The sequence below is a fragment of the Chelon labrosus genome, assembly GCF_963514085.1.
Source record: "Chelon labrosus genome assembly, chromosome: 4".
Taxonomy (NCBI): Eukaryota; Metazoa; Chordata; class Actinopteri; order Mugiliformes; family Mugilidae; genus Chelon; species Chelon labrosus.
In genome coordinates, this window is record NC_140340.1 from 17,755,081 (window position 1) to 17,782,404 (window position 27,324).

The 27,324-nt window shown below is 41.6% G+C and overlaps 4 protein-coding genes across 4 annotated transcripts in view; 1 reads left to right on the forward strand and 3 right to left on the reverse strand.

Moving 5' to 3' along the window:
- Positions 1 to 45: 45 nt before the first annotated feature.
- On the reverse strand, positions 46 to 10,592 carry LOC311487062 (troponin T, cardiac muscle-like). The gene is made up of 10 exons (XM_084543163.1): positions 5,671 to 10,592; positions 4,005 to 4,026; positions 3,854 to 3,917; positions 3,606 to 3,722; positions 3,410 to 3,487; positions 3,119 to 3,220; positions 2,905 to 3,011; positions 2,702 to 2,792; positions 1,760 to 1,800; positions 46 to 338 (listed from the first exon to the last, which is right to left on the reverse strand). Exons 1-10 carry the CDS (start codon positions 5,795 to 5,797, stop codon positions 299 to 301), a joined length of 789 nt encoding a protein of 262 aa, XP_084399289.1. The 5' UTR covers positions 5,798 to 10,592; the 3' UTR covers positions 46 to 298.
- Positions 10,593 to 11,717: 1,125 nt separating this feature from the next.
- nav1b (neuron navigator 1b) overlaps positions 11,718 to 27,324 on the forward strand; it is a 79,077-nt gene continuing 63,470 nt past the window's right edge. Inside the window, exon 1 of the mRNA XM_084542439.1 lies at positions 11,718 to 12,121. The gene's annotated coding sequence lies outside the window, so the exon portion shown is untranslated. The remainder of the gene's footprint in view (positions 12,122 to 27,324) is intronic.
- LOC311486555 (troponin I, slow skeletal muscle-like) lies at positions 12,116 to 14,078 on the reverse strand. Its single transcript, XM_084542441.1, has 3 exons — positions 13,453 to 14,078; positions 13,001 to 13,360; positions 12,116 to 12,701 (listed from the first exon to the last, which is right to left on the reverse strand). Exons 1-3 carry the CDS (start codon positions 13,576 to 13,578, stop codon positions 12,597 to 12,599), a joined length of 591 nt encoding a protein of 196 aa, XP_084398567.1. The 5' UTR covers positions 13,579 to 14,078; the 3' UTR covers positions 12,116 to 12,596.
- On the reverse strand, positions 19,257 to 22,872 carry csrp1b (cysteine and glycine-rich protein 1b). The gene is made up of 6 exons (XM_084543922.1): positions 22,754 to 22,872; positions 21,718 to 21,827; positions 21,115 to 21,283; positions 20,862 to 20,991; positions 20,656 to 20,749; positions 19,257 to 19,927 (listed from the first exon to the last, which is right to left on the reverse strand). Exons 2-6 carry the CDS (start codon positions 21,824 to 21,826, stop codon positions 19,851 to 19,853), a joined length of 579 nt encoding a protein of 192 aa, XP_084400048.1. The 5' UTR covers position 21,827; positions 22,754 to 22,872; the 3' UTR covers positions 19,257 to 19,850.

The following is a 27,324-nucleotide window of genomic DNA, read 5'->3' on the forward strand; positions in this document are numbered from 1 at the left end:
TATTCAGTCCAATCTCAAGTGCACACAAGAACAAATTAATAAACAAAGACAGAAATTTTGTGTTTAATTCTGAATTATTGTCCTCTCAGGTTAAACAAGGTTGAATATACGTGGAGCAAGATGCTGCCTTTCTGCATCCATCTCCTTCCACCAAGGATATTTTTAAGAGCAGATCGTGCTTCATTTCAGTACTTAACCTTTGTTCTCACTGGTTACTCAGTACTGAGAAAGCATTATCATGCAGTTTATGTTACTGTCAAGAATTCATGGATGCCTAGATGTTTTCCTCCAGCTGATGTTACTTCCTCAGGCCTCGCTTGCTCCTGGTGCCCTTTGAACTGAAAACAAAATCAAAAGTCAGCAGGGGTTTATCATCATCAGCCAGCACGTCTGTGGAGATTCACAGTCAGCCGGACGTCTTTCTTGTCTGGCTGGTGCTTGTCTGTACTGCTACAGGAAATTGTTGACTATTAACATTTTGATTTAATCTTAATAAGATGTTGTTGTTGTTTAAGCAATTTACGTTCATTGTCCAGAACCTCGGTCATCAGATGTTTTCCTTAATTTGAAATTAACAACTGCAGACCAGAATCTGATAGAGAAGGAGTCCGAAGGCTCCCTTGGTTCAACTTTTTATTGCTTTCGTCCTTGAGGCAGCATCCACTTGCAGAAAACATTAGTTTTTCCTGTTTTAAAATAACATTATCTGTCATTTTCAAGGCATAAATGGGTAAAATTACAATTTCACAAGGAATTTTATTTATTTTGATGTACTTATTGAATTATTAATGAAAAAGAAAAGCAAGGGATATTATGTTTTAGTGTTTTATACATAAAGAACTCCTACCAGGAAACCGATCCCTGGGGAAAGTGGCTGCAGGCCTCATATACTGGATTTACTGAATGCTTTCCATAGCTGTCTTCTGTTGTAAGGGGATTTGCAAACAAATAGTTGACTATCTTTATCTACTGTTGCTACACGGGTTTTTAAACTCTGCAGCTTTACCTATAAAAACAATCTGTCCAATTTTAGGTAGAACAGTTGATGTATTTGTGTCCACTCAATTTAACAAAGGACTAACTTGACTTGCTAGACTTGTGGCTTTGTTCTTGGTTTGCAAACTCGGTTCAGTATTATGAAAGAGAACAAACGTTCAATGTTTTGTTCAGAGCCCGGTCGTTAGTACCTACATGTGGTGAGCAGGAAAGATTTACGCGATTTGGACGGCAGCAGGGGCCGGTCACACTTTTATTGTGAGCCGCACTAATCCAGACGATAGGTCACGAGATCTCTCAGCTGTTGGACCCCCATCACAGCCCGTCTCCCCTTCGAGGCTCAGGTCGCCTAATGTGTGTCATTGAGCCTGACCTTTTTTAAAACACCTCTCGCCTGCTCACCCTTTGTTTTTGCCCAGTCCTGTCTGGCAGGAAACTGTGGCCCTGCTGTAGTGCAGTGGGCACAAACAACTGACGCCGCTTCAAACTAATGGAAGCCAGTGTAGTAAGAAATGTTAGAAAAGATGAAACTGAAGCAGGAGGAGGTGGAAGCTTGATGAGATCGCTGGGCAAATGGTGACATGAAGGCAGACTTAATAATCTAAGCAAGGATTCACTGATTATTGCTTCCTTGAGTGTTCCCTTTTTTGTCTTTTCTTACTTTGTCATAGTTTTTTGGTTCTACCCATCATGGTGAGGTCTGTTTTCTAAAATCTTGTATTCATTTACACATGTGGAAGCGACCACAATAGAATACACTTACATTTTCTGATGATCACTGACCCGATTTCTGAGCACGGTGACCTGTGCAAAGAGGAGTTTAAAATGTTAGCTTTAGTTAACAACAAAAATGTGCCATTTTGGCATTAGTTTCAGTAGTTAGGAAAAAACTAAAAATGTACAATTTGTCCGGAAAAGTGCTCGTAAACTTTGCAAACTGCATTCACTGGACTGCACTGAAGCAGTGTTTGTGCTTGGTCGAAACTAGCACGTCAGATAGCCACAGTTAACCTTAACCAAAACTGACTTTATCTGCATTTACAACTCTTCAGTTTGGTAACATGGTGTTTTATGATGGCACAGGTCCATTAAGTGCTGGTTGAGATGGCTGATGACCAGGATGCATGACAGCATAAACTCCCTTCAGTCGAATACAATCGTTATCAACAGACCTGTGCTTTTCCTGGTGTGATAAGATGAAATGTTCGGTGTGGGAAAAACAAAAAAGAGATCCGTCCTATGCAAGAGGCAATTATATCACCACAATCATGTTGGATAAAAACATAAATAAAAAAAGAATACCTGCTAAACTTGTTCCATTACATTACACTACAAGTAGCTGTAACCTCATCTCAGCCTTCAACTCTCTTATTTTGATTCCATGTGAGTCGTAAATAAAGCTAAAAAAGGTCTGTAATTAGATTTAAACATTACAACTTGAACTGAATCGTGCTCTCCGGTGGAAGCTATTAATTTTTAAACTTCTTCAGGCTTACTTTATCTCTTGTTGATCTTTGGCACAGTTCCACTTAGCGAGAAAAGGCTCGTCACATATTGTACGAAGGAAACATAAATGCTCTCATAAATCTCTCTCTCCGTCATGGCTTACTTGTATTCTGGCCTGCATCCGAGTATCTGTCCAATCAAAAGACGTGTCTCCATTGTACCTAGAGTATGATGACACAGTGATATCTGGATCCTTTACCTCGTACTTCTGCTTTGTGTACTTGTACTGAAGTTCGAATTTCTCTGCCTCTAGCTGGCGCATCCAGTCCAAGAGTTCGTTAGCTTTTTCCCTGTATCAGTACAGATGATAACGTTAAGGCAGTTTAAAATGTCCAGATGGTAAATAGGTTGGACTTTCAACTGAAATTGATAATGATGAGCTGTGTCCTCTTCTGCTCCTACCTGAGTTTTTCCTCCTTCAGGTGATCAATGTTTAGCTCTTTGCGCCGATCGTTTAGGATCTTCCTCTTCTTCTCCCTTTCTGTTTGTCTTTTTGGCCCGGTCTGTGTCTGCGGGTGGGAACAAAGGACATGTGGTGATGTATTATTATGTGCAGCATGTTGTACACGGCGCATTTACCAGACTGTGAGGTATAAATGATTTACAGGATCACCACCTTGTATCCCGTGAAACTCAAGTTGGACAGAATCATCTTCTTCCTGGCGTCGTCGTCTGCTTTCTTCTTGGCTTCCTCTTCTTCTTTTCTTGCCTTTTCTTCCTGGTGGGAAAAAATTACAGCAGCTCTGGTCACTCAAATGATCAGTTAAATCCATGATGTAATATTTTAAATCCAGTAATTAAACTGTATCTGTGGTTGGGACTTTCTAGACATCTCTAGGAACCGTGTGCCTCACAGTGAAGATCCACAAATGTGATTTTCACTGGAAAGTTTCTGCTTAATACTCACAGCAAGTTTGTTCTGCCTTTCTCTTTCTCGCTCTGCTCTGATCTTCATCTGCTCTGCTCTCTCAGATCTGCGTTTCTCCTGATATAGAAAACAAAGGAAAATTTTGGAGCAAACCTTTTCCTGTAGTCTCAAAAATGATGCCCGAAAGGCAACGCTTATTGGAAATACCCGACACTGCACATGCAGAAGAACATACAATGCGATCTGTGAGGCTGAGAAGCTCTTCTTCTTCCTTCTTGCGCTTCTCAAAGTGAGCCTCGATCAGAGTCTGGAGCTCATTGAGGTCCTTTTCCATTCGTTTCCTATGTATGTCCTGATTTTATGGGAAGGAATCGTAATGTGAGCTGAAATGTCATCCAAAGTCTCAAAAAAACAAAAAAATAAATAATAAAAAAATAAAAGAGCTTGCAGGTGTAATTCTGATCAGACATGAGATGAACTCACATCAAAGTCCACTTTCTCTCCGTCTGGGATCTTGGGAGGTGCCAGGTTAGGCATGAAAGCAGACCTGAGGAAGACGGGTACTTGAGTTTGTTTGTTCACAACGAATTGTGCTGTTATTTGACTTAAAAGTAGTTTGAAACGTCGTTCTTACTTCTGCTTGGGCTTTGAGTCCTCTGCATATTCATTATATATATATATATATAAAAAAAAACAGACAACCCGAGACATCTTATTAAAAGACGAATTATTTTTGCATGAAAAAGCACATTTAGAATAACATGTCCATACCTCCGTCATTTTCCTCTGCAGCATCTGCTGAAAGATGAGAGGGTCAGTGAGCTGTCGTAGATGAGTGACGTGGAAAAGGTGCAGAGAGCTAGAACTGACGTGCAGAGATTGATCACAGTCTTGGAGGATCACAGAGCGCCTGAGGCTATTCTGCCCCCATCATCACTGACAGCCTTTAAACATCAGTGTGGCTTTGTGCGCTTATGACCAGTGATGCGTCATGTCTTTACGTGAAACCTTGTTGAAAGACTTTTTTAAAGGAAATTCCATTTGTTATTTCTGTTGCTGAAATTTAATTAAACTAGGTTTTATCTTACTTTAACCAAAAACCAGGAACCTTTCCTCCCAGCAGACCGGTCAACTGTCTTTAAATGTATTTAATATGTTAATGATGATGCTGTTTTTTTTTTTTTGAGTTTCAGCTACAGCAAAAATAGCCAATGGAATTTCCTTTTAAAAAGAAGTCTTTCAACAAGGTTACACACAGATAAATGAGGCGTCACCGTTCATCGGCACACAAAGCTGTCCTGTTGTTTGACGGCTGTCAATAATGATGGAGCCGGCTTGACCTCAGGCACATACTGTAGCTTTAGGGCGAGTAAACATAGCTGACCATGTGCTGTGAGTGCTGATGGACATAAAAGGTATGCAGAGGTGTGCACACGTTTTGCTTTAGCTTGTCACAGATTGTCACAGAGTCCCAAGCCCCTGCCCATTAAGCACGACACAAAGAATGGATTTGTCTCTCAGTGTTTCGTCATTTCTTTGTTAGTATTCAACTTTTATCTATTAAAGATTAAAAAAAGTGTCAGAAAAATGGTTCCAAACTAAAGTAGAGGAATGTGAAAGTTCTCTTTCAGATGCTTTGGCTTACAGTTGGTAGTTTTGAGCAGAAAATGAAAAAAGAAAAATGCTTTAAATTAGTCAAAGATGATCTTTAAATTACCCCTTTAGTTGCATAATTTTGTATTCTTAGTCAGGGATTAAACTTACCTTTGTAAACTACTCTTTCCAACTAACAAGAGACAGAATAGTTAGCTATTCCAGAAATGACAGTGGCTTAAACTCATTTGACGGCTTAAACAAACACATTCTTAAGTGTTTCTGACATTCAGCCTAGCCCGCTGAGTCAACCGGAGTTGTCAAAATAAATAAAACGTGTGTCAGTACAACGCCATGCCATTCGTAATGGCACTAAAAACTGCATCCTCCAAAATGAAAACACACTTGGATCAACAGCTCTCTCGGTTATTTTAAACGCTGAGTACCATGACCTGCTTGAAGGTAAGATTTACCACGGGACTGTTACATTACACGCTCTCTCTTCTGTAAAGCATCTTGCGTTGTGTGTATTTTGTCACTGATCGATGAAAATCTTTTAGCATGAAATAAGTAAAACAAACATAAAATGGTTAACTTACAATGCAGTCTATCTGCTGTATGTGGTTAGACAACATGGCTGCCAGCAGTGTGTTATAATAAGAAATCTGTGCATAAGTAACATGCAAACATATTAGCATAAGCAATACTACCTTCCACCTCCTCTTCCTCCTCCTCCTCCTCCTCCTCCTCTACTACCTCTTCCTCTTCCTCCTCCTCCTCCTCCTCTTCTGTGCAAAGCAAGCATGTAGAGTTAGCAAGCAGTCGATGTGACATTTCTGCCACCCGTGTGTGTATTTTTGACAGTGCCTTCAAAAACAATCTTCAAGTATTGTTGAAATGTCCTAATATTCTAAGGAGTGGTGACCTGGCCAATGGTTATTGGTGCTATCGGGGTTGTGACTGAATTTAAATGTTTTCTTACAACTTCTTCTAGTTTTTGCAGTTTTTCTCAAAATATTCTAGGTGCTGATGTGTACTTTGCAATCTTCACTCGGCCTCTGTGGAGGAATAACTGACACCAAACCTCTAGTCCCTTCAGCCACAGAGGGAAACTCGACCTGTTCCCCCTGCATAGGAGGTAAGTCAAGCTGCATTTAGGAGAACCTCTAACTGGCGTGGAAATGAAAGTGCGTATTGTGCTCTTGTTGCTCTCTTCCCTGAGGTCCTCTATTGAGAACATGACCTGACCTACATTGCTCAATAACCGCGACTGTACTCCGCATGGAGGGGGACAGGTGCTGCTTAGTTTCAGGAACAGCCAAGCAGCGCGGTGGACAGCGCCACAAAGGAGACAGAAATAGAGGTACGACTTTTTATCTCTTTGATGGCGACCCTCCATTTGAACTGAAAGGACAGGTCCACCGGGAGGTCCCTACACCGTTAACCATCTCCTGTCTCAGACAGAGAGGACTGACTGGGAGGACAAAGGTCAATCTGGCAGAAAAGCTGAAGGACAGCAGCTGCCTCTGCAGTGGCACCAACATGCCAAAAATACAGCAACGAAGCCAGCAGCTTAGCAGATGTAGCGTGTTAAGTATCTTACAGTGTTTCAGTGCAAGGCTCAAGTGTGTGTGAAGCAGGTAGCAAAGTGGCAGAAAAGGACAGATGCATTCAGAAGCGCTGTGTTCAAAGATGTTGTTTGTGTTAAAGTACATACCAACAACATCTTCCTCGCCTTCACACCGCGTGGAGATGTAAAGAGCAGAGGTCAGAATGAACTTCACTGTCAGCAGTCATTTTAAATGTACACTCATGCGACATAATCCCAGCATACATGCGTTTCGTTTTTTAAATCTTCAGTGGCACTATTTGAAGCATCTCTGCAGCATCCGTTGTTTATTTTTTCTGACTTCTTCTAACATGCAGCTGCCTGAACCTACAGTACAGTTACAAATTAAGGCTTATCTGTCCAGAGCGTGCAGGTTCGGTGACAAACTGACTTACGTTGTTCTCTGAAAATAGAAAAACAAAAACAGACCAAACGTTAATTCAGTCTGTGCTGGCATCTATCTGTTAACATATTTTCTACAAAAACGAATCATCACTCACTCGTATGTGGCCTCTTCTGCGTCTGACATGTTGAGGATGCAGCACCTGAACTTATTCTAGCAAAGCAGAGAGGTACAACAGAGATTCTGCATCTACAACAGCTCGAGAGGGTACAGTAATTACAGCCTGAACCCAAATGTCTTGCAATGAGGAGTAATAGGTCAGGTGTAATTTCAGATTCGCCTTAAAAGTATGAAAGAAGAGCGCACAGACTTACCGAGATGCGTGCGATGTGTGCTTCAAGCAGTCCTTGGATGGGAATTGTATACTGTGTCCTTTCTCTGTGGGCCATAAGCTTTTAAACCCAGTGTTGGATCACATGGCGGCAAGCTGCCCATGTCTACAATGGGTGGGCACATACCTGCAAACAGATGGCAGATGGCTTTAACTAGAATGGGAAAACATGCATTCTCCGTGGACTTGCGTTGTCTATTTTTACCTTTCAGAACCTCCACTGAACAGCTCGGGATTATTGCTCCCAAAAGGTATCTCAGGTCTGCCAGCCATGAGGTAGGTTAGAAATAATCTGCCTGTTCCTGCTTGCACACAAATGCACAAAGGCGAGGTGTTCTGATCTCCAAGCAAACATTACAGTCATTTCTGCCTATTGTGATAAACACCACATTCTCACACCTTGCTTGTAATTTATATACACAGGATGAGCTGTGGAGTCAAAGCATTATTCCCATAGCAGGCTGCCAAGAGACATGAGTGCATGAGACCTACGCCCTTTACCACCTCCATCTTCGTTTCAAATCCGCGCCCTCGGCCCTCGCATGCTATAACTTGTTATCAGCTACAGCGTTTATGACCATGCCAAGCCTTTTAATCATCCCTGTGTTTATTCTAATATTGTATCGGACCCTACAGTCTGGATTATGACTCATCGGCTCTGAGCTGAAGCCAAGATTTAACCCAGTTCGTAGGACTTTTGAGTGGGAGTTCCCCTTCCACCCAAACTCTGGCTTTGTTTACAGAGATATCCACAATGTTTGAAGCCTTCTTTGGCAAGATACAGGTCAGTTCAAGTCAAATTTGTCAAAGTGAAGCCTGTCAACACTGCAGTTCATTTCAAGGGTAAAACTTAGAAACAAAGGTTTAACCACTGCCTTAAAAATACAAGCAAACTCAGCTTGAAGAAAATCTCTGTTTCAACTCGAAAAGTTATAACTAATGATCCTTTCTTGTTTCAGCTTGATACTATGCATTAAAACAACTTATTGGGTTACATTTGTAGAAGAAAACTAATTTTATCTTGTCAATTGAGCTGACAGTCCCTCACTACCTCCACTAAACAACTATTCTGTATTTATATATATTGCCATTTTAAGTTAAAAATGTTTTTAAATGGTTTCAACTTATCATATTGACTGCTAATGTCAAATTTTAATTTTAACAGTCTTCAACTCACAACTTGTTTAAATTTAACATTTATTTTAAAATTAAGGTTGGTATTGGCGTTTTAGACAAGGCATCTTACTTAACGCCGTTTAGGCCGTTTAGAGGAGGACATTAAAATTTGATCCGGCAAAAGCAGCCACTTTGGGACGCATTCCAAAAATCTACCCAACCATTTATGGTGCCATTATCTTTGCTGACTTCGTAATACCGTGGCTTAGTCCTCTCTTGTAAAGCCTTACTTCAAAGGTATCGGCATTTTATGGTGATAGTTCTGTTTAATTAAAAAAATGTGAAAAAGGGCGGCAGCCTTTGTATATTTCCGATCATATTGTGTCCCCTCATTCATCTTAATCATCGATCTTGTTTCTTTTGGCAGTACTAGACGGTCTATTCTCACAGAGTACTCTTGGCAAAGTGCATTTGTGTTTGCAGGAAATTTACGATCGTGACAAGTTCTTCAAGTTGTTATTTGTTTATTTATTTTATTTTTTATGATATAAATATGAATGCCAGAAGACATTTGACATTTAATGTGAAATTATTGTAAAACTATTTTGTTTGTATGTGTGTTACCTACTCTTAACTTAAGTGCCAAAGACATTCACTGAAATCCATGTATGTATTCTTTGTCTGGATCCTGTAATGTATAAGTAATTTCCTAAAAGGCTCAACGATGCAACACCGTGTACCTGCAGCCGTGGGTTATGCTGTAGCTGTATATGCTGTGACACTCATTTCAATGATGTTAGTCTGACTCCAGATAAATATCTGTTGGTTTTGTAGATCAAAATGAGATCATACAAAGCAACTAATGCACACCTTTTGCATCATAACAGATTAACACATTATCAGCATGTCTTTTCTTTTATAATATACCTGTGTGGATACCTGAAATATCAGACTGGATTTATTTAGATTAAACTTTATCACAGTTATGCAGAGTACAGCTACAGAAACGCTGAAATACAGTTTGCATCTAACCAGATGCGCAACAAAGGTATATTTGCAGATCAAAATATCAACAGTAATTAAAGTTTGGCATTGAAATGTTTGCTCTCGCAAACAGTCAAATGACCTCTTTTTTTACGTTGCTTTTTATTTGGCATATTTTTAATGCACATAAAGAAGGAGGGGGAATGCGCAGGTAAAAGTCAACATACCTTTTTAGTTATAAGTCATCATGTTGGCACACCTAGCTTCATACAGGATAAAACTTGAACAGTTTTGAACACTGGGTGGCATACAGGATAATCAGATGAACACAGACACACCACACAGAGACGTTTCTGACAGTGATATATAAAGCAGGCCTCAGCAGGCTGAGTTAGGAAGTGAGCTGATCACAGTGCTGAATTGGAACTACCTTCCTCTGATTGAATAAACTTTTTCCTCCTGACTGTTTTGTTGCAAACTCCACCCGTGTGGCACCTGAGTCAACTGAACACAAACAAGTGAAAGGCCTTAAGCCTAATTCCACTGAGCCCTGCATGGCACCTGTCCACACATGGATCCTAAGATCAATCCAGCCACCTTTAAGACTAACTGCAATGCTAATTAAGACACCCTCCAGATTTCTAATGATCTTAATAATAGAAAAACAACACTTTGATCCTTGTTTAGTTCCCAGGCTGAATCCAGTTGGTTGGAAAAGTCTGTTAGTGAACTGAATGCGTGCTGATACTGCCACCTTATGGGGGAAATTGAAAGACACATGGATGAACCAGAGCGTCTGCCTGGTTTCAGGGTTAAAACCGGAGCTGACAGGGTACAGCCTGGATGTCAGGAGGCGGCGCTCTGTCAGATGTGTTAAATATTTATGGTCATCCTTGCTCTTGAACCATAAATATAAGAAATAAAATCTGGCACTGAGATCATCCACTAATTCTTTTGTACTTTGTGAAAGCAGCAGTACAACAGTGTAAATAGAAACTCCACTGGAAGTTAAAGCCCTGCATTGACACTGGACCTTAATAATGTCTGAGGAAATTTAACTTTGAGTTGACTATTAGCAAAACATGGAAGAAACCACATGATTTTTTCCCACCTATTTTAAATGCATTGTCTCCAGTAAAATGTTAAAGTATGATTGTTTAATGGTAACAGATAGAGAGAGGAGAGGCCAGGGTTTGAGTTACATTAGTGTTTGACTATGTACAAAATTTGAACAACTGTAAACTTATTCTTCACTGACATTATTAATGCAGGATACAAAACAACAACCTGGAGTCAAAGAATTTAAGTACTTTTGATTTTTATATGCTATAGATGCAGTAGTTGGATTTGCTAAATGTGATCTTGCAAAATGAGTGTGACTTGCAGAATGCTGATTCATTAACAACATTGTTTTTATCACAGTCAGATGTACTAGTCTACCTTCCATCTATAAATAGTCAGACAGGGTATCGATTTTGTTTTTTTATTGCAACCACTTAAAGCAATTAAAATGGATAGATTAACTTTGTTAGAGACATTTATTGCCTTATACAGAGCCAAATACTGTTCATTGATTTAGTAACTCTCATAATGTTTTTGACTAAGACTGTTTATTATGAATCTCTACCAATTACAGGGTTTGAGGGTGAACAACAACAAATCCTGCTCCCAGTAATACTAATACGTAGACAACAACACAATTGATTACATGCCCTTTATACCACGATGTGCATCTTATCTCATCTTTAAAGCATGATCTTGACAGCTTGGTTAGAGTGAGCGAAGTATGTTCTGGGTTTTACTTGTGTACTATAAAATAATTGTTTTGCAACAAAAGATACTCGTCAGAGCATGAATGGAAACCTGCTGATGGTCCTGAACGTCTGGGTGGGCTAACTACACTTTATAGATTACTGCACTTTATAAATTAAAGTATATATTTACTTCTGTCTCTATTTCTTGTACATTTATTCATAAGCAAATTTTGTGCATTTTTTGCTTATACTATTTTGATTTACTAGATTTTTACTTTTATTTTTTATTTTAACATTTTATTTTATCTTTTTTTTTTTTTAACTATCTTCACCTATATTTCTTTTTAGTTGTGGTTTTCAAGAGTGTTTTTTATGTGCAACTGACCATGCAATTTCCCTTGCGATTGAATAAAGTCTAAGTCTTCTGCTCTGTCACAGGGAGAGATTGTTTTAATCCAGTTTAAAAATGTCTATAAAAGACCTTTTTTTAAAAAATGTATATATCAGTGTGACTATCCATATTTTTGAATGGATTAATTGAAAACCTAAAGATCAACATCTGTGCTGCCTTTAATAATTTTCTTATTTTTAACTATAACAACGTGGCTCCTTATCAGTGGTGTTGAAAGGTGTACACCCCTGTAGACACAGCCCATTGGTCAGCTATCTAGGCACATGACATCCTCTGCTCTTTGCGGCATATATCAAACGCACCTTTCAGTGAAGCGGGCCATTTAAACTACCGATGCCATGCCCACTGTTCGGCTGTCTACGTTTCAACGCGGCACTCGGTCCAGACGTGATGTTGCGGGACAGATTTGTGTCCGTGAAGACAGTCATGGAGACCTCGTGTGGGCTGAATTTGCTGGAGTTTCCTGTCGTGCATGCCCTCGGCTGCTCACCATGCGAGGCCTCATGCAGGATTAAATCCCCGCTGATATCCGTCACCACATCACAGTAGGTAAGTGCTGCCTGGGGGTGCGTTCTTAATGTGTGTGGCTGTGTCGGTGTCTGTGCTTGGTAGTAAAAGTGCTCCAGGTGTTTGAGAGGTTTGGTTAATATGGCGCCCTCACTATTTGGATGCAGTGCATTGTTACTGAAGTGCATTGTTATTGCTTTTTGCTGATCGATTGCTGCAAAAAATCTGGTCTGTGCGCTTTCACTTACTGTTTACGCGTTGCGTAAAGGTGAACACAAGCTTGCAAAACGCAGACAAAACTCACACATAGAGAGGATTCTTTATATTTTGTTTATTTCAACGATAAAACAAAACTATGGAGAAAATATGCTGAATATAAAATGCCTAGAGATCCTCTGTGTGACCCTGAGGTGTGTGAGTGATGATGCATCTATGTTTCCGTGCCGTGTTCTGCTCTCTTTGGATTAAAAGTGTTGATATTTGCAATAAGATGAAAGCCAGCTGTCGCTTTAGTAGTTTACTGATTGGGCCCTTTTGCTGCATCAAACATCTTCTTGCGGCCCTCCATGCCAGACATGGCTTCCACATTCTTCCTCCAGTCACTGACCTCCACGGTCTTCTCCTGCACAGTACACAGAATACATATATACAGGTAGTTTATCATTGCAGAGAGTCTATGAAGTTCAGGAAAATTTATGTCTACTAATAATTTTACAATATTTACATATGCTCTATTAAGAGCACTCAAGCTACAGCGTCTGATTAATTTCTTCTTTATCAGCCATGCTCCGTATGAGCTTTAGACCTAATGTAGAAATATGGAAGACATTTCTTTCACAGCTGCAGCTTGCGCACAGTGGAAGTAAATGATTGTTTTTGGCCCAAATCATTTCCCAACTGCAGCTTCAACCCCGAACCCACCTTTTCTGTGTCCTCCTTCTTGACGGATTTGAGGTTTGCTCGCAAATCCAAAGAGACCTTGTGCTTGGAGCCCAGCAGGGAGCGCAGGATGGCGTCCGCGGAGACCCTCACCCTTCTCAGGTTGGGCCTCTTGAACTTCCCTCGCAAGTCCAGCACCTTGATGTTCAGGTCTTTGATCTGTGGGGAAATGCAGAGAGGAAGATTGTGGAGGCCATTTGCCACAAATGCTTTGCCCCATTGAGGCAATCTGTTATTGTTCTCGTTTGTTACCTCTCTGGTGTTGTGCAAGACTTTGGCTTCAATATCATACCGCTCCTCGTCCACCACATCTATTTTGGTGTGTAGCTCTTCACATAATGTCTGTGCGAGAAAGAACAGAAGTTTCGAGTAATATCGGTCTCTAAGTCTTGGTGTACCTGTATGAACAAAATGGTGTTAAATGTGTAAAGTACCTTTAGGTCTGCTAAGGACATGCCACTGGTCTGTAACGGAGGAGCTTTCTCCTCCAGGTACTTTTCTTTCTGCTCCTCCTTTTCTTCCATCTCCTGCTCCAGCTCCTCCTTGGCCTTCGCAACCATCAAGCTCTGACGCACAAAGTAAATTGAAGTGTATGAATTACAGTCCGTCTGACTGCAAATGCTGTCGGTGCAAATGCTGCAGATAACTCACCTTCAGCATGAGCTTGCGAGAGGCCGAGATTTTAGATTTCCTCTGCAAAAAGCACCATAGTGTAACACTTTATTAGTCTGCTGTAATCTTGATGTAAGCGCCTGTCTTTAAAGTAATGGGTTTTTGTAGTGAATCAAATCTTACCTCTAGTCTGTGGACAGAAAAGGAGACAGAGGACACAAAGTTAAATGTAGAGTTCAGTTTTCGCCATCAAGAATTTTACTGAACTGTAACTCATCGCTGCTGTTAATGTGTGTTTCTATTGATAAATCCCATTTGAAACTGACACGCTCATTTAGAAACGACAATAGAAATACAATACACTTACGCTTTCTCAGGCATCTTGGCTATTTCAATTCCCCCTGGAAGACAAAAATAAAACCTTTTGCCTCTGAAGTGCTTGACAGTGGGGACCACTTGGGTCTAGAGCCCCACTGGGTCTTAGCTATAGTTTCCATTTTAGCCTCACTATACATTCATTCCACCACAGTCAACTGTATAGGGTTACAAGACTGGAAATGCGCATTATATATATATATATAGAGAGAGAGAGATCTTTTAAGGCCTGTAATCAAAGACTTTTCTTTGCATGCACTTGAATGTATATATGTATTATGTAGCGTTACTAACGATTTCAGTTATTGGTTAAATTGCTAATCTGCGTTCGCATGTGGTGTTTTGTTTTGTTTGCGTTTATCAGTCACTGTTACATGGTAGTGATTGGACCCACTGGACACAATCATCAAGTCGCCTCCCAGCGCTGATAGCACACTCCCCTGCCAAAAAGCAAAGTGATGGCAGACAAGGAGAAGCACGCAAGAGCTGCTATTCCAGACAGATAACATTTCCCGCTTTCACCCCCACTTTTCTCCTGGATAAAGACACAAGTATAGACCGGGCCCCTAATTCTTCGAACAATGACCTAAACCTTTTCTGTTTAAGGAGAGAGAGAGAAGAATAATAATAATGTGCATGGTTATGTGATGTGAAATTATCAGTTGTTTTAGGGTTCAGGGGAGATTCGTAGATCAATTGTTTGATTTAAGATTGTCAAAGTTGGCAATATTTGACATTTAAAACTAGAACTAAGACATGTCTGGAGTCTATATTTTAAATAAGACTTCAAATTTGTCCAGTAAAACTCCCCGTGAACCGGTCAGCTTTTTGGCAGTACCTTTTTTTTTTTTTTTTTTTTTATCTTCATGTAAAAACATTTTTACATACATGTGACGAAGCAGTGGGATTTAAATTCTTCAGAAGGTAAACTCTAATCACAGTGTATATCAATGCTGCAATATCAAACTAAATATAAAGAGACAGAGGATTCTATCAATTTTTGCCGCATGCAATCATGTTATATTTTAATCCAATTAACAGTGATTTGGAGAACAACTGATCAGTTCATTGGCAGTTTTCTTTTTGGTGCCATTACGACAATTGAATAATAGCTTAATATTTTCAGTTTTTGCCCAAAAATATGCTGCCTCTAGCTACTCAGGTGTCACTATTGACATCTGTTTTTCTTGATCTTCCATGTGAATGAGTGTGAATGGGTTTTAGACTGTTGGTCAGACAAAACAACACACTCGGTGCAGTCAGTGGTCTGTTTTTATTTTTATTCCTATTTCCAGTCATAGATTAACTGATGTGTAGATGAGTCGGTATGTAAAGTAATTGTTAGTTGCGAGGTGGTTTGTCAGCATTTTATGAGAATTGAAAGTCAAAATGTTAAAATCCAAAATAAAAGCCAGCTCTCACAGAAACACAACTGACTGTGGAGAATAGCTAGACATTCAGCGTATCAACAATGCATGGCCTTACCTTTTGTTTCTGTGTTGATGCTGTGGATGCAGACAGACAAAGTGATGGAGAGAGGAACATACTCGAATATTTATCTCCTGCTCCCCTTTGTCCCTCCTCTCTATCACAAGGAGACTTAAATAGAAAAACGCACACATGAACACACACACTCATGCGCGCGGTGAGAGGAGGGAGGTCTTAGGATAACGGCGATTGAGGTGCTAGTGTTGTGTTGACAGATCACTGCTGTCCTGTCCTCTTATAATGATGTGTGTGAATCTTTCTGCACGCCAAGACAGGATGAACAGCATCCGCGTCGACTTTGACTTCAGCAACGTTCAGTCAGTTGTTTTTCACTTTTTCGAGGGATTTAAAACTTTAGTTGGATCATGTCGTCTTATTTATTTATTTATTTATTTTTTATTCTAACAGATGCTTGCTGTGTTCTGGCTACGCTCCCTTTCCCCCTAATGTAAAGCAGCCAACAGTTTGTCTGGTAACTGGAGATGATTTCCTGTGATTTCTTTCTGGCTCCTGAGAGGAGAAGTGCCCCGCCCACCCATCCACCTTTGAGACTGCAGGGCCCCCTCGGCCTGATTAGGATAATAGCTGCAGACAATGCTAAGCCGGGGTTTTAAGGCAGGAATGCAGTTTCCAGTGTGCATTTGGCTAAGGCCTCGCAACTAAACATAGACAAACTGCAACACCATGTGATGCTGCCACTCTCTGTGAGTGCAAATCCAAAGGTAAATACAGATGCATGTGTCCGTCTGTGTGAACACAGCTCTAAATGCTCGGTTCCCTCATGCAAAGACAGTAAGTCCCTAATTAATCACTTTTGTCTGGGCCATGTTTGTGTTGCAGATTCAGCCTTCAGTTTGTGCAGCAGTGACACAGATTTAGACGTCCAGTTAGAGAGTCGGTCATATTATTAGCAGCACCTTTTGAGCTGATACTGCAGCTTTGATCCCCACACGCAGACAGACGCAGATATCTGTGCTTGCGAACGATCATAAGTCTGGTTTTGCTGGATCACCTGTTGGCACCACGTGACCAGAACACATTCAGTTTCAACATATGACGTCGGTGCTTTCTGAAGGATAACCTGTGAGCAGCGGGCAGAGGGATAGATGGTGGCTGCCAGGAGCTTGTGGTATTTGCAGGAGCGGGATAACTAGCGAGCTGTCTCATGTGCTTTAAGAGCGGTGCAGTGACATTATGACCTGCTGGGCCTCCAACCATGCTATTTATTACACTTTCTAGATAAACTGCATTGTTCGTGCTTAAAATTGGGACACTACCCTTCAATTTCTGCTTGCATTGTCTCTGTAGTCAAATGAATCTGTGTAATTGTTCTCGTATAGTTTTAGATTGTTAGAAGACTTGTTTCCCTCTAGCTGAGTCAGGACTGATTTGATTTATAACAATGGGATCCCGCCTGTTGGCTCATGGCAGCTGATTATAATTCCACGGTATATATGGAAGCAGGATCAGCAAAGTGCTCTGTGTGTGTGTGTTGGCCGCACCGTCCCTGGAAAACTGTACACTGACTCATACACGCAGATGCCAAGGGATTATAAAGCGGTTAACAGTACAGAAGACTCCAGATGAGACACTTTCCTGTAACGTGTATTATTCAAGTGAGGCATTTAAAATGTGAACTGCGTTGTGTAGGTTTTATCATTCCACATGTGTTAGAACTGCAGCGTTTTAATTCTCTTTCATCCTTGCACAGCACGTTTGCAGTTTACAGGGACACATTTAGATTCTTGAGTAAATGAAGTACATTTTGGAGCATTGGGCAAGCAGACAAGAGCATGTTCATTTCTTATCTGTGCCACTTTTGTCTGCTGCACAGACAACCGACACGTAAGCTGCAGCAAATAAACCCAGACACTGCCTGGCCAAAAAAAGTCGCCACCTGGATTTAACTAAGCACATAGGTAGGAGCCTCCTATTGGATAATTACTGCATGGGTGATTATCTTTCAGCTGGCAACAAGTTATTTAACCCCAACTGATGCAATGAGTAGCTTCTCATTTCTTAAACAACCATGTCTAAAGACACATCCCGAGGTCGTGAAAGAGATGTTGGTCTGTTTGAGAAGGGTCAAATCATTGGCATGCATCAAGCAGAGAAAACATCTAAGGAGATTGTAGAAACTACTTAAATTGGGTTAAGAACTGTCCAACGTATTATTAAAAACTGGAAGGAGAGTGGGGAACCATCGTCTTCGAGGATGAAATGTGGTCAGAAAAAAATCCTGATTGATCGCGATCAGCGATCACTTAAACGTTTGGTGAAATCAAATTGAAGAAAAACAACAGTAGAACTCAGGGCTATGTTTAATAGTGAAAATGAGAGCATTTCCACGCGTGATGGGAACTCAAGGGATTGGGACTGAACAGCTGTGTAGCCTTAAGAAAACCACTCATCAGTGAGGGTTACCGGAAAAAAGGCTTCAGTTTGCTAGAGAGCATAAAGATTGGACTCTGGAGCAATGGAAGAAGGTCATGTGGTCTGATGAGTCCAGATTTACCCTGTTCCAGAGTGATGGGGGCATCAGGGTAAGAAGAGAGGCAGATGAAGTGATGCACCCATCATGCCTAGTGTCTACTGTACAAGCCTGTGAGGGCAGTGCTATGGTCTGGGGTTGTTGCAGTTGGTCAGGTCTAGGTTCAGCAACATTATGTGGACAAAGAATGAGGTCAGCTGACTACCTGGATATACTGAATGACCAGGTTATTCCATCAATGGATGACAAATGACAATGCCAGGATTCATCAGGCTCAAATTGTGAAAGAGTGGTTCAGGGAGCATGAGGCATCATTTTCACACGTGGACTGGCCAACACAGAGTCCAGACCTTACCCACTGAGAATCTTTGGGATATTCCAACTTCTATTATGGACATACCACAAACGTTCTAGTGAGATATGCTAACATTTGCAGCTGACGTTAAAGCAGACAAACCCACTATTTTTCTGCGCTTTTTTTTCTGTTTTGGGAAAGGGTAAGAAAAAAACATTACCCAACACTCCACTGCAATAAAGAGAGACAGGCGTTGCATAGTTTAAATATTCCCATTCATTATGCCGTCTGTCACAAACCCCCTTGATGTGTATTACTAGCAAAGTGCCAAGATAATAGGTACGTCCTGTGCCTGCACCTCCTGTGGTGCAGAAGGGCTTGCATTGGCAAAAGCCTAGTACCCATTGTACCTTATGCATCTGTGTAATTTGTGCTGGAACTGTTGTCTAGATTTGTATTGTAATTGTGTTTTTCTGAATGCTATGTTTGGGTGGTGACATACAAAGTTGAGAAAAATAATTTCTGACTCATTGACTGATGCAGTGTGACTTAGTATTGCTGTAGCCAATTCCTTACTAGCTTTATTTTGCCCTCTTTCCTGACCTTTGATGAGTAACTAGCTTCACTGAGGTAGTGTTTTCATATTTGTAGCAGGACATTTCAGAAAATTTGAGGAAATCAACAAGTTCAGAGATAAAACACGCGTTCACACGTGATACTTTCACCTTTGCACTGGTTTCTGTTCAGGTTTTTCTCTTCTTTTGCCTCACACGTCTTCTACTCGGTGCCCAAACAAACAGCTGCCCCACCTTCCCTCCCCACCCCACCACCACCACAGCTGCCCGTCACTCTGGCCAGCGTGCCAGCTCCTCGGCGCAGGCAGGGACGGGGCTGAACACTACGACTCCGTTGTTCACCACAGCAGCTGGCATTTCCCAACAGTTTGATTGTGACGAGAATGACCAAGCACGCCCCAGACCACACCAACGCACCGATTTCATCAGATCAGAACCACAGAAAGAAAAACAACAGTTTGCATCACAAGAATGAGGGAGAGCATTGTTTGCTTTTTGCATTCTATTTATTTTGTGTCCGAGCAGAAAAAGTGCATCTTGAGACAATATGTACACCGTTTGATGTATAATGCAGTAAGGAAGGCTGTATCTTGAGTGGTCATGAGCCTGTTTTTTCACAGCTGTCAGTTTGAAACATTTAGATGTTGCGTTGTTCGTGTTCACAGACACAAACTCGGCACTTGACAAACTCTCTTAGTATTGCAATCACAGTGTTTAATTTGCAAACCAGCTTTTTAGTGCACGTCCCTACAAAGAGTTTAATTGCAGTGTCAGTAAATGTTCGGCATATGCACACTCCAATGCAACATGGAGTAAAAGCAGAGTCTGCATGGTGGAAAGCTGCATGATGTGGGCTGCTGTCATTTCTCGTTGCCTGTAGCTGGAGTGAAGGGGCAAGTGAGAGAAATAAGCTAGTTATCGACTCAACACTGCTGGGGAGATATGATATCAGAGCGCTCCAGATGTCAGTCTCAGGTGGGCCCGAGGCCTCGGGCTTCACTGGGAGTAAGCCAGAGCTCCTGCACCTTGACCAAAGCCAAAGCCCTTGGGCCCAAAGTTCTTTGCATAGCACGCTGTGAATGGAATTACAACACACGGTTAGAGCTTAATGAATATAGGCTTGAAGTCCAGACTATCAATTCAAATGCAAGTTTTTTTTGTTTTTTTTTAAAGGTTAAGTTTTAAAGTGGTTTGCATCTGCATTTGCACTATGGAAATCTTCTCTTCAGACTTGGATAAAGATTTGTTGGAGAGGGTTCTTCACTTGGCTGGATGTTGTGACGGAGGATTCTTTACCATGGAAAAGAGCAAACCGGTTGACGTGGCCACTCCGAGTGTTCCTACCATCTCTCCTGAAGCATTAGTGTTATATCTTCAGCTTGAGGTTGGCCTGCTTCACATTAAAAGCTCCTCGGGACGCATATTGTGGGTTTACAGTATCGGTTTCCAAATTCAAATGTCAAACTTGAACTCGTATCTACACATTTTGAGTCAATTCTCCAATGGCATTTGTCCCCTAAGGAGCTACTTATTAAAAAGCTGTAATTCTTAAACTCCAACAAACACTGAAGGTTTATTGTGGCTTAGAATTAATTAATTAATTAATTTATTTTTTTTGTCTCCTTGATTCACAGCATCATTGTATCTTGATTTAGATCTATTTAAAATGTGCTAATTAAGTATACAGACGTGGACCGATGTTTGAATTTTTATTGTAAATGCACTTCTCTACCCTCTAGTGGACAGACTATGTAATAGAGGCAACCACTACTTGTTTCAGTTCCAGCTTATGTACACTGACCTTTACAGTAGATCTCCCCGTCTCTATCAGCGACGGTTGTGGACTCCAGTCCTTTGCCGCACTTGGCACAGCGAAAGCAGCCCTTATGCCACGACTGATGGGAAAGAAAAAGAATGATAAAATATACCACGGACTGACCACTCTGTTTTTATCCTTCATGTAAAGCATATGTTATGAAGTTAGAGAACAGTGTTGATCTTTCTTACATTGCCTCCCCCTATGACCTTCTCCGCTGCGTACACCGTTCTCCCACAGCGAGGACACGCATCCGAGCCTCCTGCTTTCTGGGCAAACTTGGAGGCGTTGGGGTTATTTGTAGGGCGATGAGGAGCTTGTCTGTCAAGAAGAGTTTATTTTTGTTGTTGCATGAGGATAAAAGTGAGGGAGGGGGTAAAAGAACACATAAAGCAAACGTAAATCAACTGCTGAGTACGGTTCTCAGTAGTTGGTGATGCTCACACTTCAGGCCTGATTCCAAGTCCCTCTCCCGTGTCCATACTCAGCGTGCCGGCTCCACCTCCAAAGCCGTAGCCCTTTGGCCCGTATTTCTTGCCATAGCATGATTTGCAGTAGATCTCGTCCACATGAACGGCCACAGTTGTGCTGTCCAAGTTCTTCTTACAGACCACTTACAGAGATGAAGAGGAAGAAAACAACAACTATTTATCTTTTTCCAAGTTCTCAAACATCTCCTGAAAACCAAACGAGATGACCTTTCAATAACAATCCGTGGTGTTTTTTTCTACAGATGTTCAGCTGTGACATATGCCTCCAACTATCCATGACATTTCGAAGAAACGACGCAACAGTGCACTTAGTCACTGGCAAAGATAAATACTTTTCTGTGCTGGATGGAGAGCGTGTGTACCTTCCTCTGCCATATAAGGAAGACCAAGCCTCTGTCACATGTTTCCACTGGATCCAAATAAGGACAGAGATGTCTGAGCGAAAACCTGCGGATGCTCACTTTCCTACCCTGATGCCAAATGCGCTGCATTCCTCCCTGGCACGTCATATAAGTTAAAGGAGTCGGTGGAGAAACCTGAGAATTTTGATACTTACTGCACAGAAAACAGGATTTATGCCAGCTCTTCCCCTCACACTGCACTTCCTCAGCAAAATAGACAGGTCTATGGCAGCAGCCGCACAGGTTTCCTCCTCCAAAAGGCATTCTGCAAACACACGGGAGAGCTTGTGTACATTTCTCATTCGCTGTATATATGATGTTCAGATCAGTGTGTGTCAGCCGACGGGGGCCATCTGCAGTACTTGAGGCTAGTTACAACAATAACTATAAAAGGAGAAGTGATATACTGCTCTGTCGTTCCCTCTGTTTGATTCAGCCTGCTGGCTCAAGAGGATATCTGAAAGGCCGTTCAGACCTTGTTGTAAAATGCAAATGACCTGCTGGCACGGCTCAGATAGCATCAAACTGACTTGCACAAATAAAGCGACGCTGGACTCTATATATACACCTCACTGATGTCTGTTCTGAGTTTTATAAATTGAAATTATTTTAATGGAAACCACATCATGTAGTGTCTGAGATGCATCAACTTGGGGCTGTCAGCAACAATCTACTAGATCGCTCTGTATAAACAGGAAATTCCCTTCATTTTGTTTTGTAATCACACATTAACAACCCTGACCTCAGACTACCCAGCAGACTGTGAGGCACAGCTGATGAGTTTTCTGAATATTGTTCACAAATTTCCGTTGATGATAAATAAAACGAGACCTTGATTCTTTTCAGCCTGTTTTTCACCGCTGTGTGTGGTTAGGTTTGCTCGACGATGGGAAAAGTGGGCACAGGAAAAGTTGTTTCCTCTCTGATGAATTTCCGACTTGATGCTCAGGAAAAGCATTGCCAGCATAAACACCTCCTGTCTGAGACAATAACAGGATATTTTCCTACTACAAAAATAGCCCTCTTAACCGCGCGCTAACCAGCCTCTCTTGATTAAAAACAACTTTTTCGTCGTTTCATTACCCTGAATTCTCAGTTTGACTAATTTCTGTATATGTATAAACCTAAAACATAAAACACAAAAGTAGAGACTTTCATGAAACTCAGTCAGAAACTCAACTGGACTCTTACCTGTACCGAGGTGAAAGGCTGCTCCTCTCTGTGGTTGTCGGGTGACACTAAAGAGACAACTTGAGTTGAGAAGAGACACTTGTCTGGTGAAGTGAAGCTGAGGGAGGCTGAGTGGACACCAGGCTGAACCGAGGGAGGAGTCGGGACACACAGAGACGCAGAGGGAGAAAGATGCAGGGAGGAGGAGGAGAAGGAGGAGAGACAGAGAGGTGGTGAGAGATGTTACTGATGAGACTGTTTGCTTGCGTTTTAAAATATGTAGATAAATTAAATCACTAAACCCTTTGGTAAAAGACAACAGATACTGAAAGGCAGTCGGATGTTAACCCTGTGGGGTATTTCTGCAAACTACTGACCCCAAGTGGCAGCAAGATGTCACAGATTTATGAGGCTCAGACACAGCAGTACATTTTTTTTCTGTCTGTCTGTATTTTAGCAAATGAAACCATTTGGATTAAGGTCAGATGACTGATTTGGCAAGTGAATAACATTCCAGTGTTGAGCATAAAATCTGTCTTGTACACTTCTTGGTATTACTACCGGGGCACAGTGGAGAAATGTGTCTCTGGGACCTGCTTGTACACTTATGTGTGAACTATATCTGTTGAGCAAACAGGCTTCTCGTCGGAAAATGATTGTTAAAGCAATTTCAGCGCTCAACCACATTTTCGCACAATATTTCCTGCAGTGCAGATGCCTGTGGTGCAATACTGCATCTTCAGTACGTCCTCATCAAATCACTGTGTGGCTTTGTGTGCTGAAGGTTAGCATTCCCTGTGTCCAGCTACCATAAATAGGAGGAAAATGAGCTGCAGTGGTATCAAGAGGCTGCCTGGCTATAAGTCTTCCCAATCTAAGAAGAAACACTCCGACCGCTGCCTTACAAGGTGTTTTTTACTAAAGGCACGGGGTGTCTCTTCTCTCTCGGCAGATTACCGTCTCTGAAGAACTCGTTGCGGGTTTAATTAAAGCACTGTGACTCAGAGGTCAGTCGTCGTATTTCTCTGGTCATGTTTACTTGACTCGTCTCAACTAGCTGCTGGTATCTGCAACTTCTCAAGTCACTGTTTAACAACTTGTCAAATAGAATCTCTGCTGTATTGAGTCAAAGATTGGGATTAAAATCTTCGTTTAGTATAATTTGTTTTTAAGTCAAAAGATCTTCAAATTTGTTCTGCTGGGCGGCACATCACAGCCTTCACAGCAAGAAGGTTCTGGGTTCGAATCCAGGCCGACTGGGGCCTTTCTGCGTGGAGTCTGCATGTTCTCCCTGTGTCTGCGTGGGTTCCAAAGACATGCTAGTTAGGTTCATTGGTGATTCTAAATTGGCCGTGAGTGTGAATGTTGTCTGTCTCTCTGTGTTAGCCCTGTGGTAGACTGGAGACCTGTCCAGGGTGTACCCCGCCTCTCGTCTGATGACAGCTGGGATAGGCTCCACACCCCCCGCGATCCCTCATAGGGCAAGCAGTCACAGAAAATGAATGAATGAATTTACTGTGATGCTCAGGAGAACATGTTTATTAGATTCATATAAGGGAAATGTGAACAACATAACGCATAACACCGGATGTCAAAAAATCTGTGTGTGTGTGTACATTCAGTTCCACTTCCAGCTTCACACAGGGCTGCCACTAATATTTACTTGCATTTTTTACATTTTATATATCGATAAATGAATCATGACTTGTAATTATTTGACCACTATGTGTATTTTCCCGCCATATATCTAGGAAAAGCAGCAAATCTTTTGAGAAGCTGGAATTTCAGCAGTTAGTTGCAGAACAGCTGCAAATTCATTTTCTGACAACTTAATTAATCAGTTAGTTGACTTATGGCTTGCAGCTTTGCTACGATAATAAATAATTAGTTATTTTTTTGGTATGTGATTTACTGGAGGTGGACGCTAAAGATAATTTCAGGCCGGCTTTTGCTTCATAGTTTCTTGTCTTTAATACCTTCTTCCAGACAGGGTTTCTTTTTAATCTAAAAGTATATAATGACTACAGAGCAGTGCAACATGTTGCAGTAAATCAAATCTGTAAATCTCTGAACTGTTTAACAGCAACCCTTCACAGGAACAAGCGGTTACAGAAGATGAATAAATGAATGAATGAATTCTGATTTGATCCACAAATACATTTTATTAGCAGATTTTTTGTCAACACATGTCCGGTGCTTTTCCGTTTGACTGTACGCGACACTACGAAAAGCAACACCTGAAACAACGACTATATTATGAGCACTGCTGACATTTTGATGGTGATCTTGTGCACTGACATTCAACAGTTGTGGAGGAAGACATTCGCTGTCTTTCACACTCTGTTACAAACATCTCACGTGACCTTTCCACCCTTCCCTCTGTAAGACGCACGCTCTACCAGAAAATCCTCCTGCTGCTCATTAAAAATTAGACCCAAATTAGATCTCTTGTGTTTTAGATAAATTTTTTTTTTTTATTTCCCTTTGTCATTCAGCAAAAAAAAAGGAGAAAAATAGAAGAAATGTTGGCGCTTGGTTTAGAAATGTCCTACAAAAGAAGAGGATGAGTAAAGGTGAAACTGATAGGGAGAGGTTGTAGTCGATAAATGGAGGAATTTAAAAGCCAGAAGAGAGCGGTGCTGCTTGTTTTGCCGTCCTTCCTCTCTCCAAGCCCTCCAGGCTCTTCACTATCATAGGAAGAGACAATGATGAACTCAAGAACCCTATTTATAGCCAGCCATCGGCCAACACTAGCCCTCTGTCTCTGCTCTGTGGACATCCGCCCTGGCTACATGTGTACATGTGATTATGCTCATGACGGGCAGGGAGGCGGGAGGGAGAGGGGAGTGGATTGACAGAGACCCAATGGATTAATCCAGAGGAAGAGGAGAGGATAAGAGGCAGGGACGGGGCCGGGCTGCGGTCCATCCGTCAGCGAGCCGAGGGGTGGCGATTGCTCGTTGGAGCCTCATGGAGGAATCCGGCTTTTACGCTTACCTGCCATGAAGCCAGGGCTCCTCCCCATGTTTTCCTCTTGGCAACGGTTTTCACTGAAGCTTTGCCAAGTTGTCAGGTGAGGAGGAAGAGCTGCGAGAGGTGAGCTGACTTCACATCGAGGATGCGTTTGTGTTGAGTTGGTGTGTTTGGCTTTGTACACAGTGTGGTTCAGTGTTCAGTTGACTCTGTGTGTGCGTGCGTGTTATCTCTGAAAGATGAGACAACATGAGATTATTTGGGCAATTTTTTTTTTAACTTTGCAGCAAAACTGGTTAATCAAGAAATGATTTAGGTCTTATTTTGATAATTTATAAAACGTGAATATTTTCTGGTTATCTTTGTCCTAAATAATGTGAAAACAAAATACATCAACCTTGGCTTTTAGACATTGTCTTGGGCAGTTTTTATTTGTCTCACCTTATCTTGGACCAACTGATTAACTGGTAATGAAAATAAGAGTTAAATTTAACATTGTTGATTTATTCCACAACGACTTAAGGGCCTTTTCCTGCACAGTGACGCCTCTAATCAAATCTAAATCCCTCTCAATGTAACTTTTTAGCAGTAAAGCTCTTCTTGTGTCTCCATTCCAGCCTCCAAAGGCAAGCTGCTTGAACACAAGTGGCCAAAAGTGTTTGTAATATTCTATTCAAGTCATTAGGATGGAGTAGGATACGAAAATACAACCCTCATTCATTCAACCAAATTATCAGATGCATTTCAAAGGGGGGAAATGAGATAATTGTGTTTCGCGGGGAGGGATTCTGGCAGGATGTCGGCCCTGGAACGACCCTCCTCGCCTGACTCAGGAAGCAGCAGCTTGATGTTTCACTGAATCCGTCGTGCTCTCAGCTGCCTCCTGCTCTTGCGGCGCGCACCGTGGCTGTAATGACAAGTGGGAAAGGATGCAGTTTCATAAATTAGTCAGTAGAGGTCACATACGGGCAGAGATTATATTAGCGATATTGAGACACACCCAGATTTATCTCTCTCTCTCTCTCTCTCTTGTGTACTACTTGCTGTAAGCTGCTCTGATGCACAGGGTGACGGGGCTTATTAACTGGAGCAGAACGTGCAGGCATCGGAGTGTGAAGTGCACATTTAATAAGCTGAGATAGTGGCGTGAAGGATGGAGGACTTTGCTATCGTTTCTATTCACTTGAGCTGTTTGTACCTGCCCGTGAACCTGATTCTTTATCTTGGCACCATTAATTAAGCTGCGATTATGTTCAGCCCTGTGCGAGGGATCTAATAATGCAGATAGCAGTTTGTATCTCTCAAGGTCGGACGGCAGATGTGCACGGTGTCTACAGCGTGTGGATTATTCACACATTTTTTCAGTATTTCTGTATCCAGCCAGTGCACATCTTTGACTCTAATCCTCACTTATCTCCTGACTGTGACTAAACACAGAGGAAGCAGGGCTCTAGCTTCCAAACTGCCTCCGTCTATAATCTCCCCTCATGAAGTTTTACCATCCTGCCGTGCGATTTAACTTCAAGGGGAGGCAATTTGCTCAAATGTGCAAGGAAATATAACATAACACCCCCCCCCCCCCCCCATCATGCCACCCCTTGCTTTCTGTCTTCACACCA

Bases quoted from the DNA above. Each gene is read 5' to 3' on its own strand.
- LOC311487062 (XM_084543163.1), bottom strand. From the start codon at position 5,797: ATGTCACATCGACTGCTTGCTAACTCTACATGCTTGCTTTGCACAGAA. The intron at 3,723-3,853 runs GTGAGTTCATCT...CCATAAAATCAG, and splicing joins GAGAGAAAGTGGACTTTGAT to GACATACATAGGAAACGAAT. The intron at 3,012-3,118 runs GTGGTGATCCTG...TCCCACCCGCAG, and splicing joins TGAGTTTCACGGGATACAAG to ACACAGACCGGGCCAAAAAG.
- LOC311486555 (XM_084542441.1), bottom strand. From the start codon at position 13,578: ATGGTTGCGAAGGCCAAGGAGGAGCTGGAGCAGGAGATGGAAGAAAAG. The intron at 13,361-13,452 runs GTACTTTACACA...TTTCTCGCACAG, and splicing joins TGTCCTTAGCAGACCTAAAG to ACATTATGTGAAGAGCTACA. The intron at 12,702-13,000 runs GTGGGTTCGGGG...TGTACTGTGCAG, and splicing joins AGAAGGAGGACACAGAAAAG to GAGAAGACCGTGGAGGTCAG.
- csrp1b (XM_084543922.1), bottom strand. From the start codon at position 21,826: ATGCCTTTTGGAGGAGGAAACCTGTGCGGCTGCTGCCATAGACCTGTC. The intron at 21,284-21,717 runs GTAAGTATCAAA...CATCTCTGTAAG, and splicing joins TAAATCCTGTTTTCTGTGCA to TGGTCTGTAAGAAGAACTTG. The intron at 19,928-20,655 runs GTCAGTGTACAT...TTCCATTCACAG, and splicing joins CGGGGAGATCTACTGTAAAG to CGTGCTATGCAAAGAACTTT.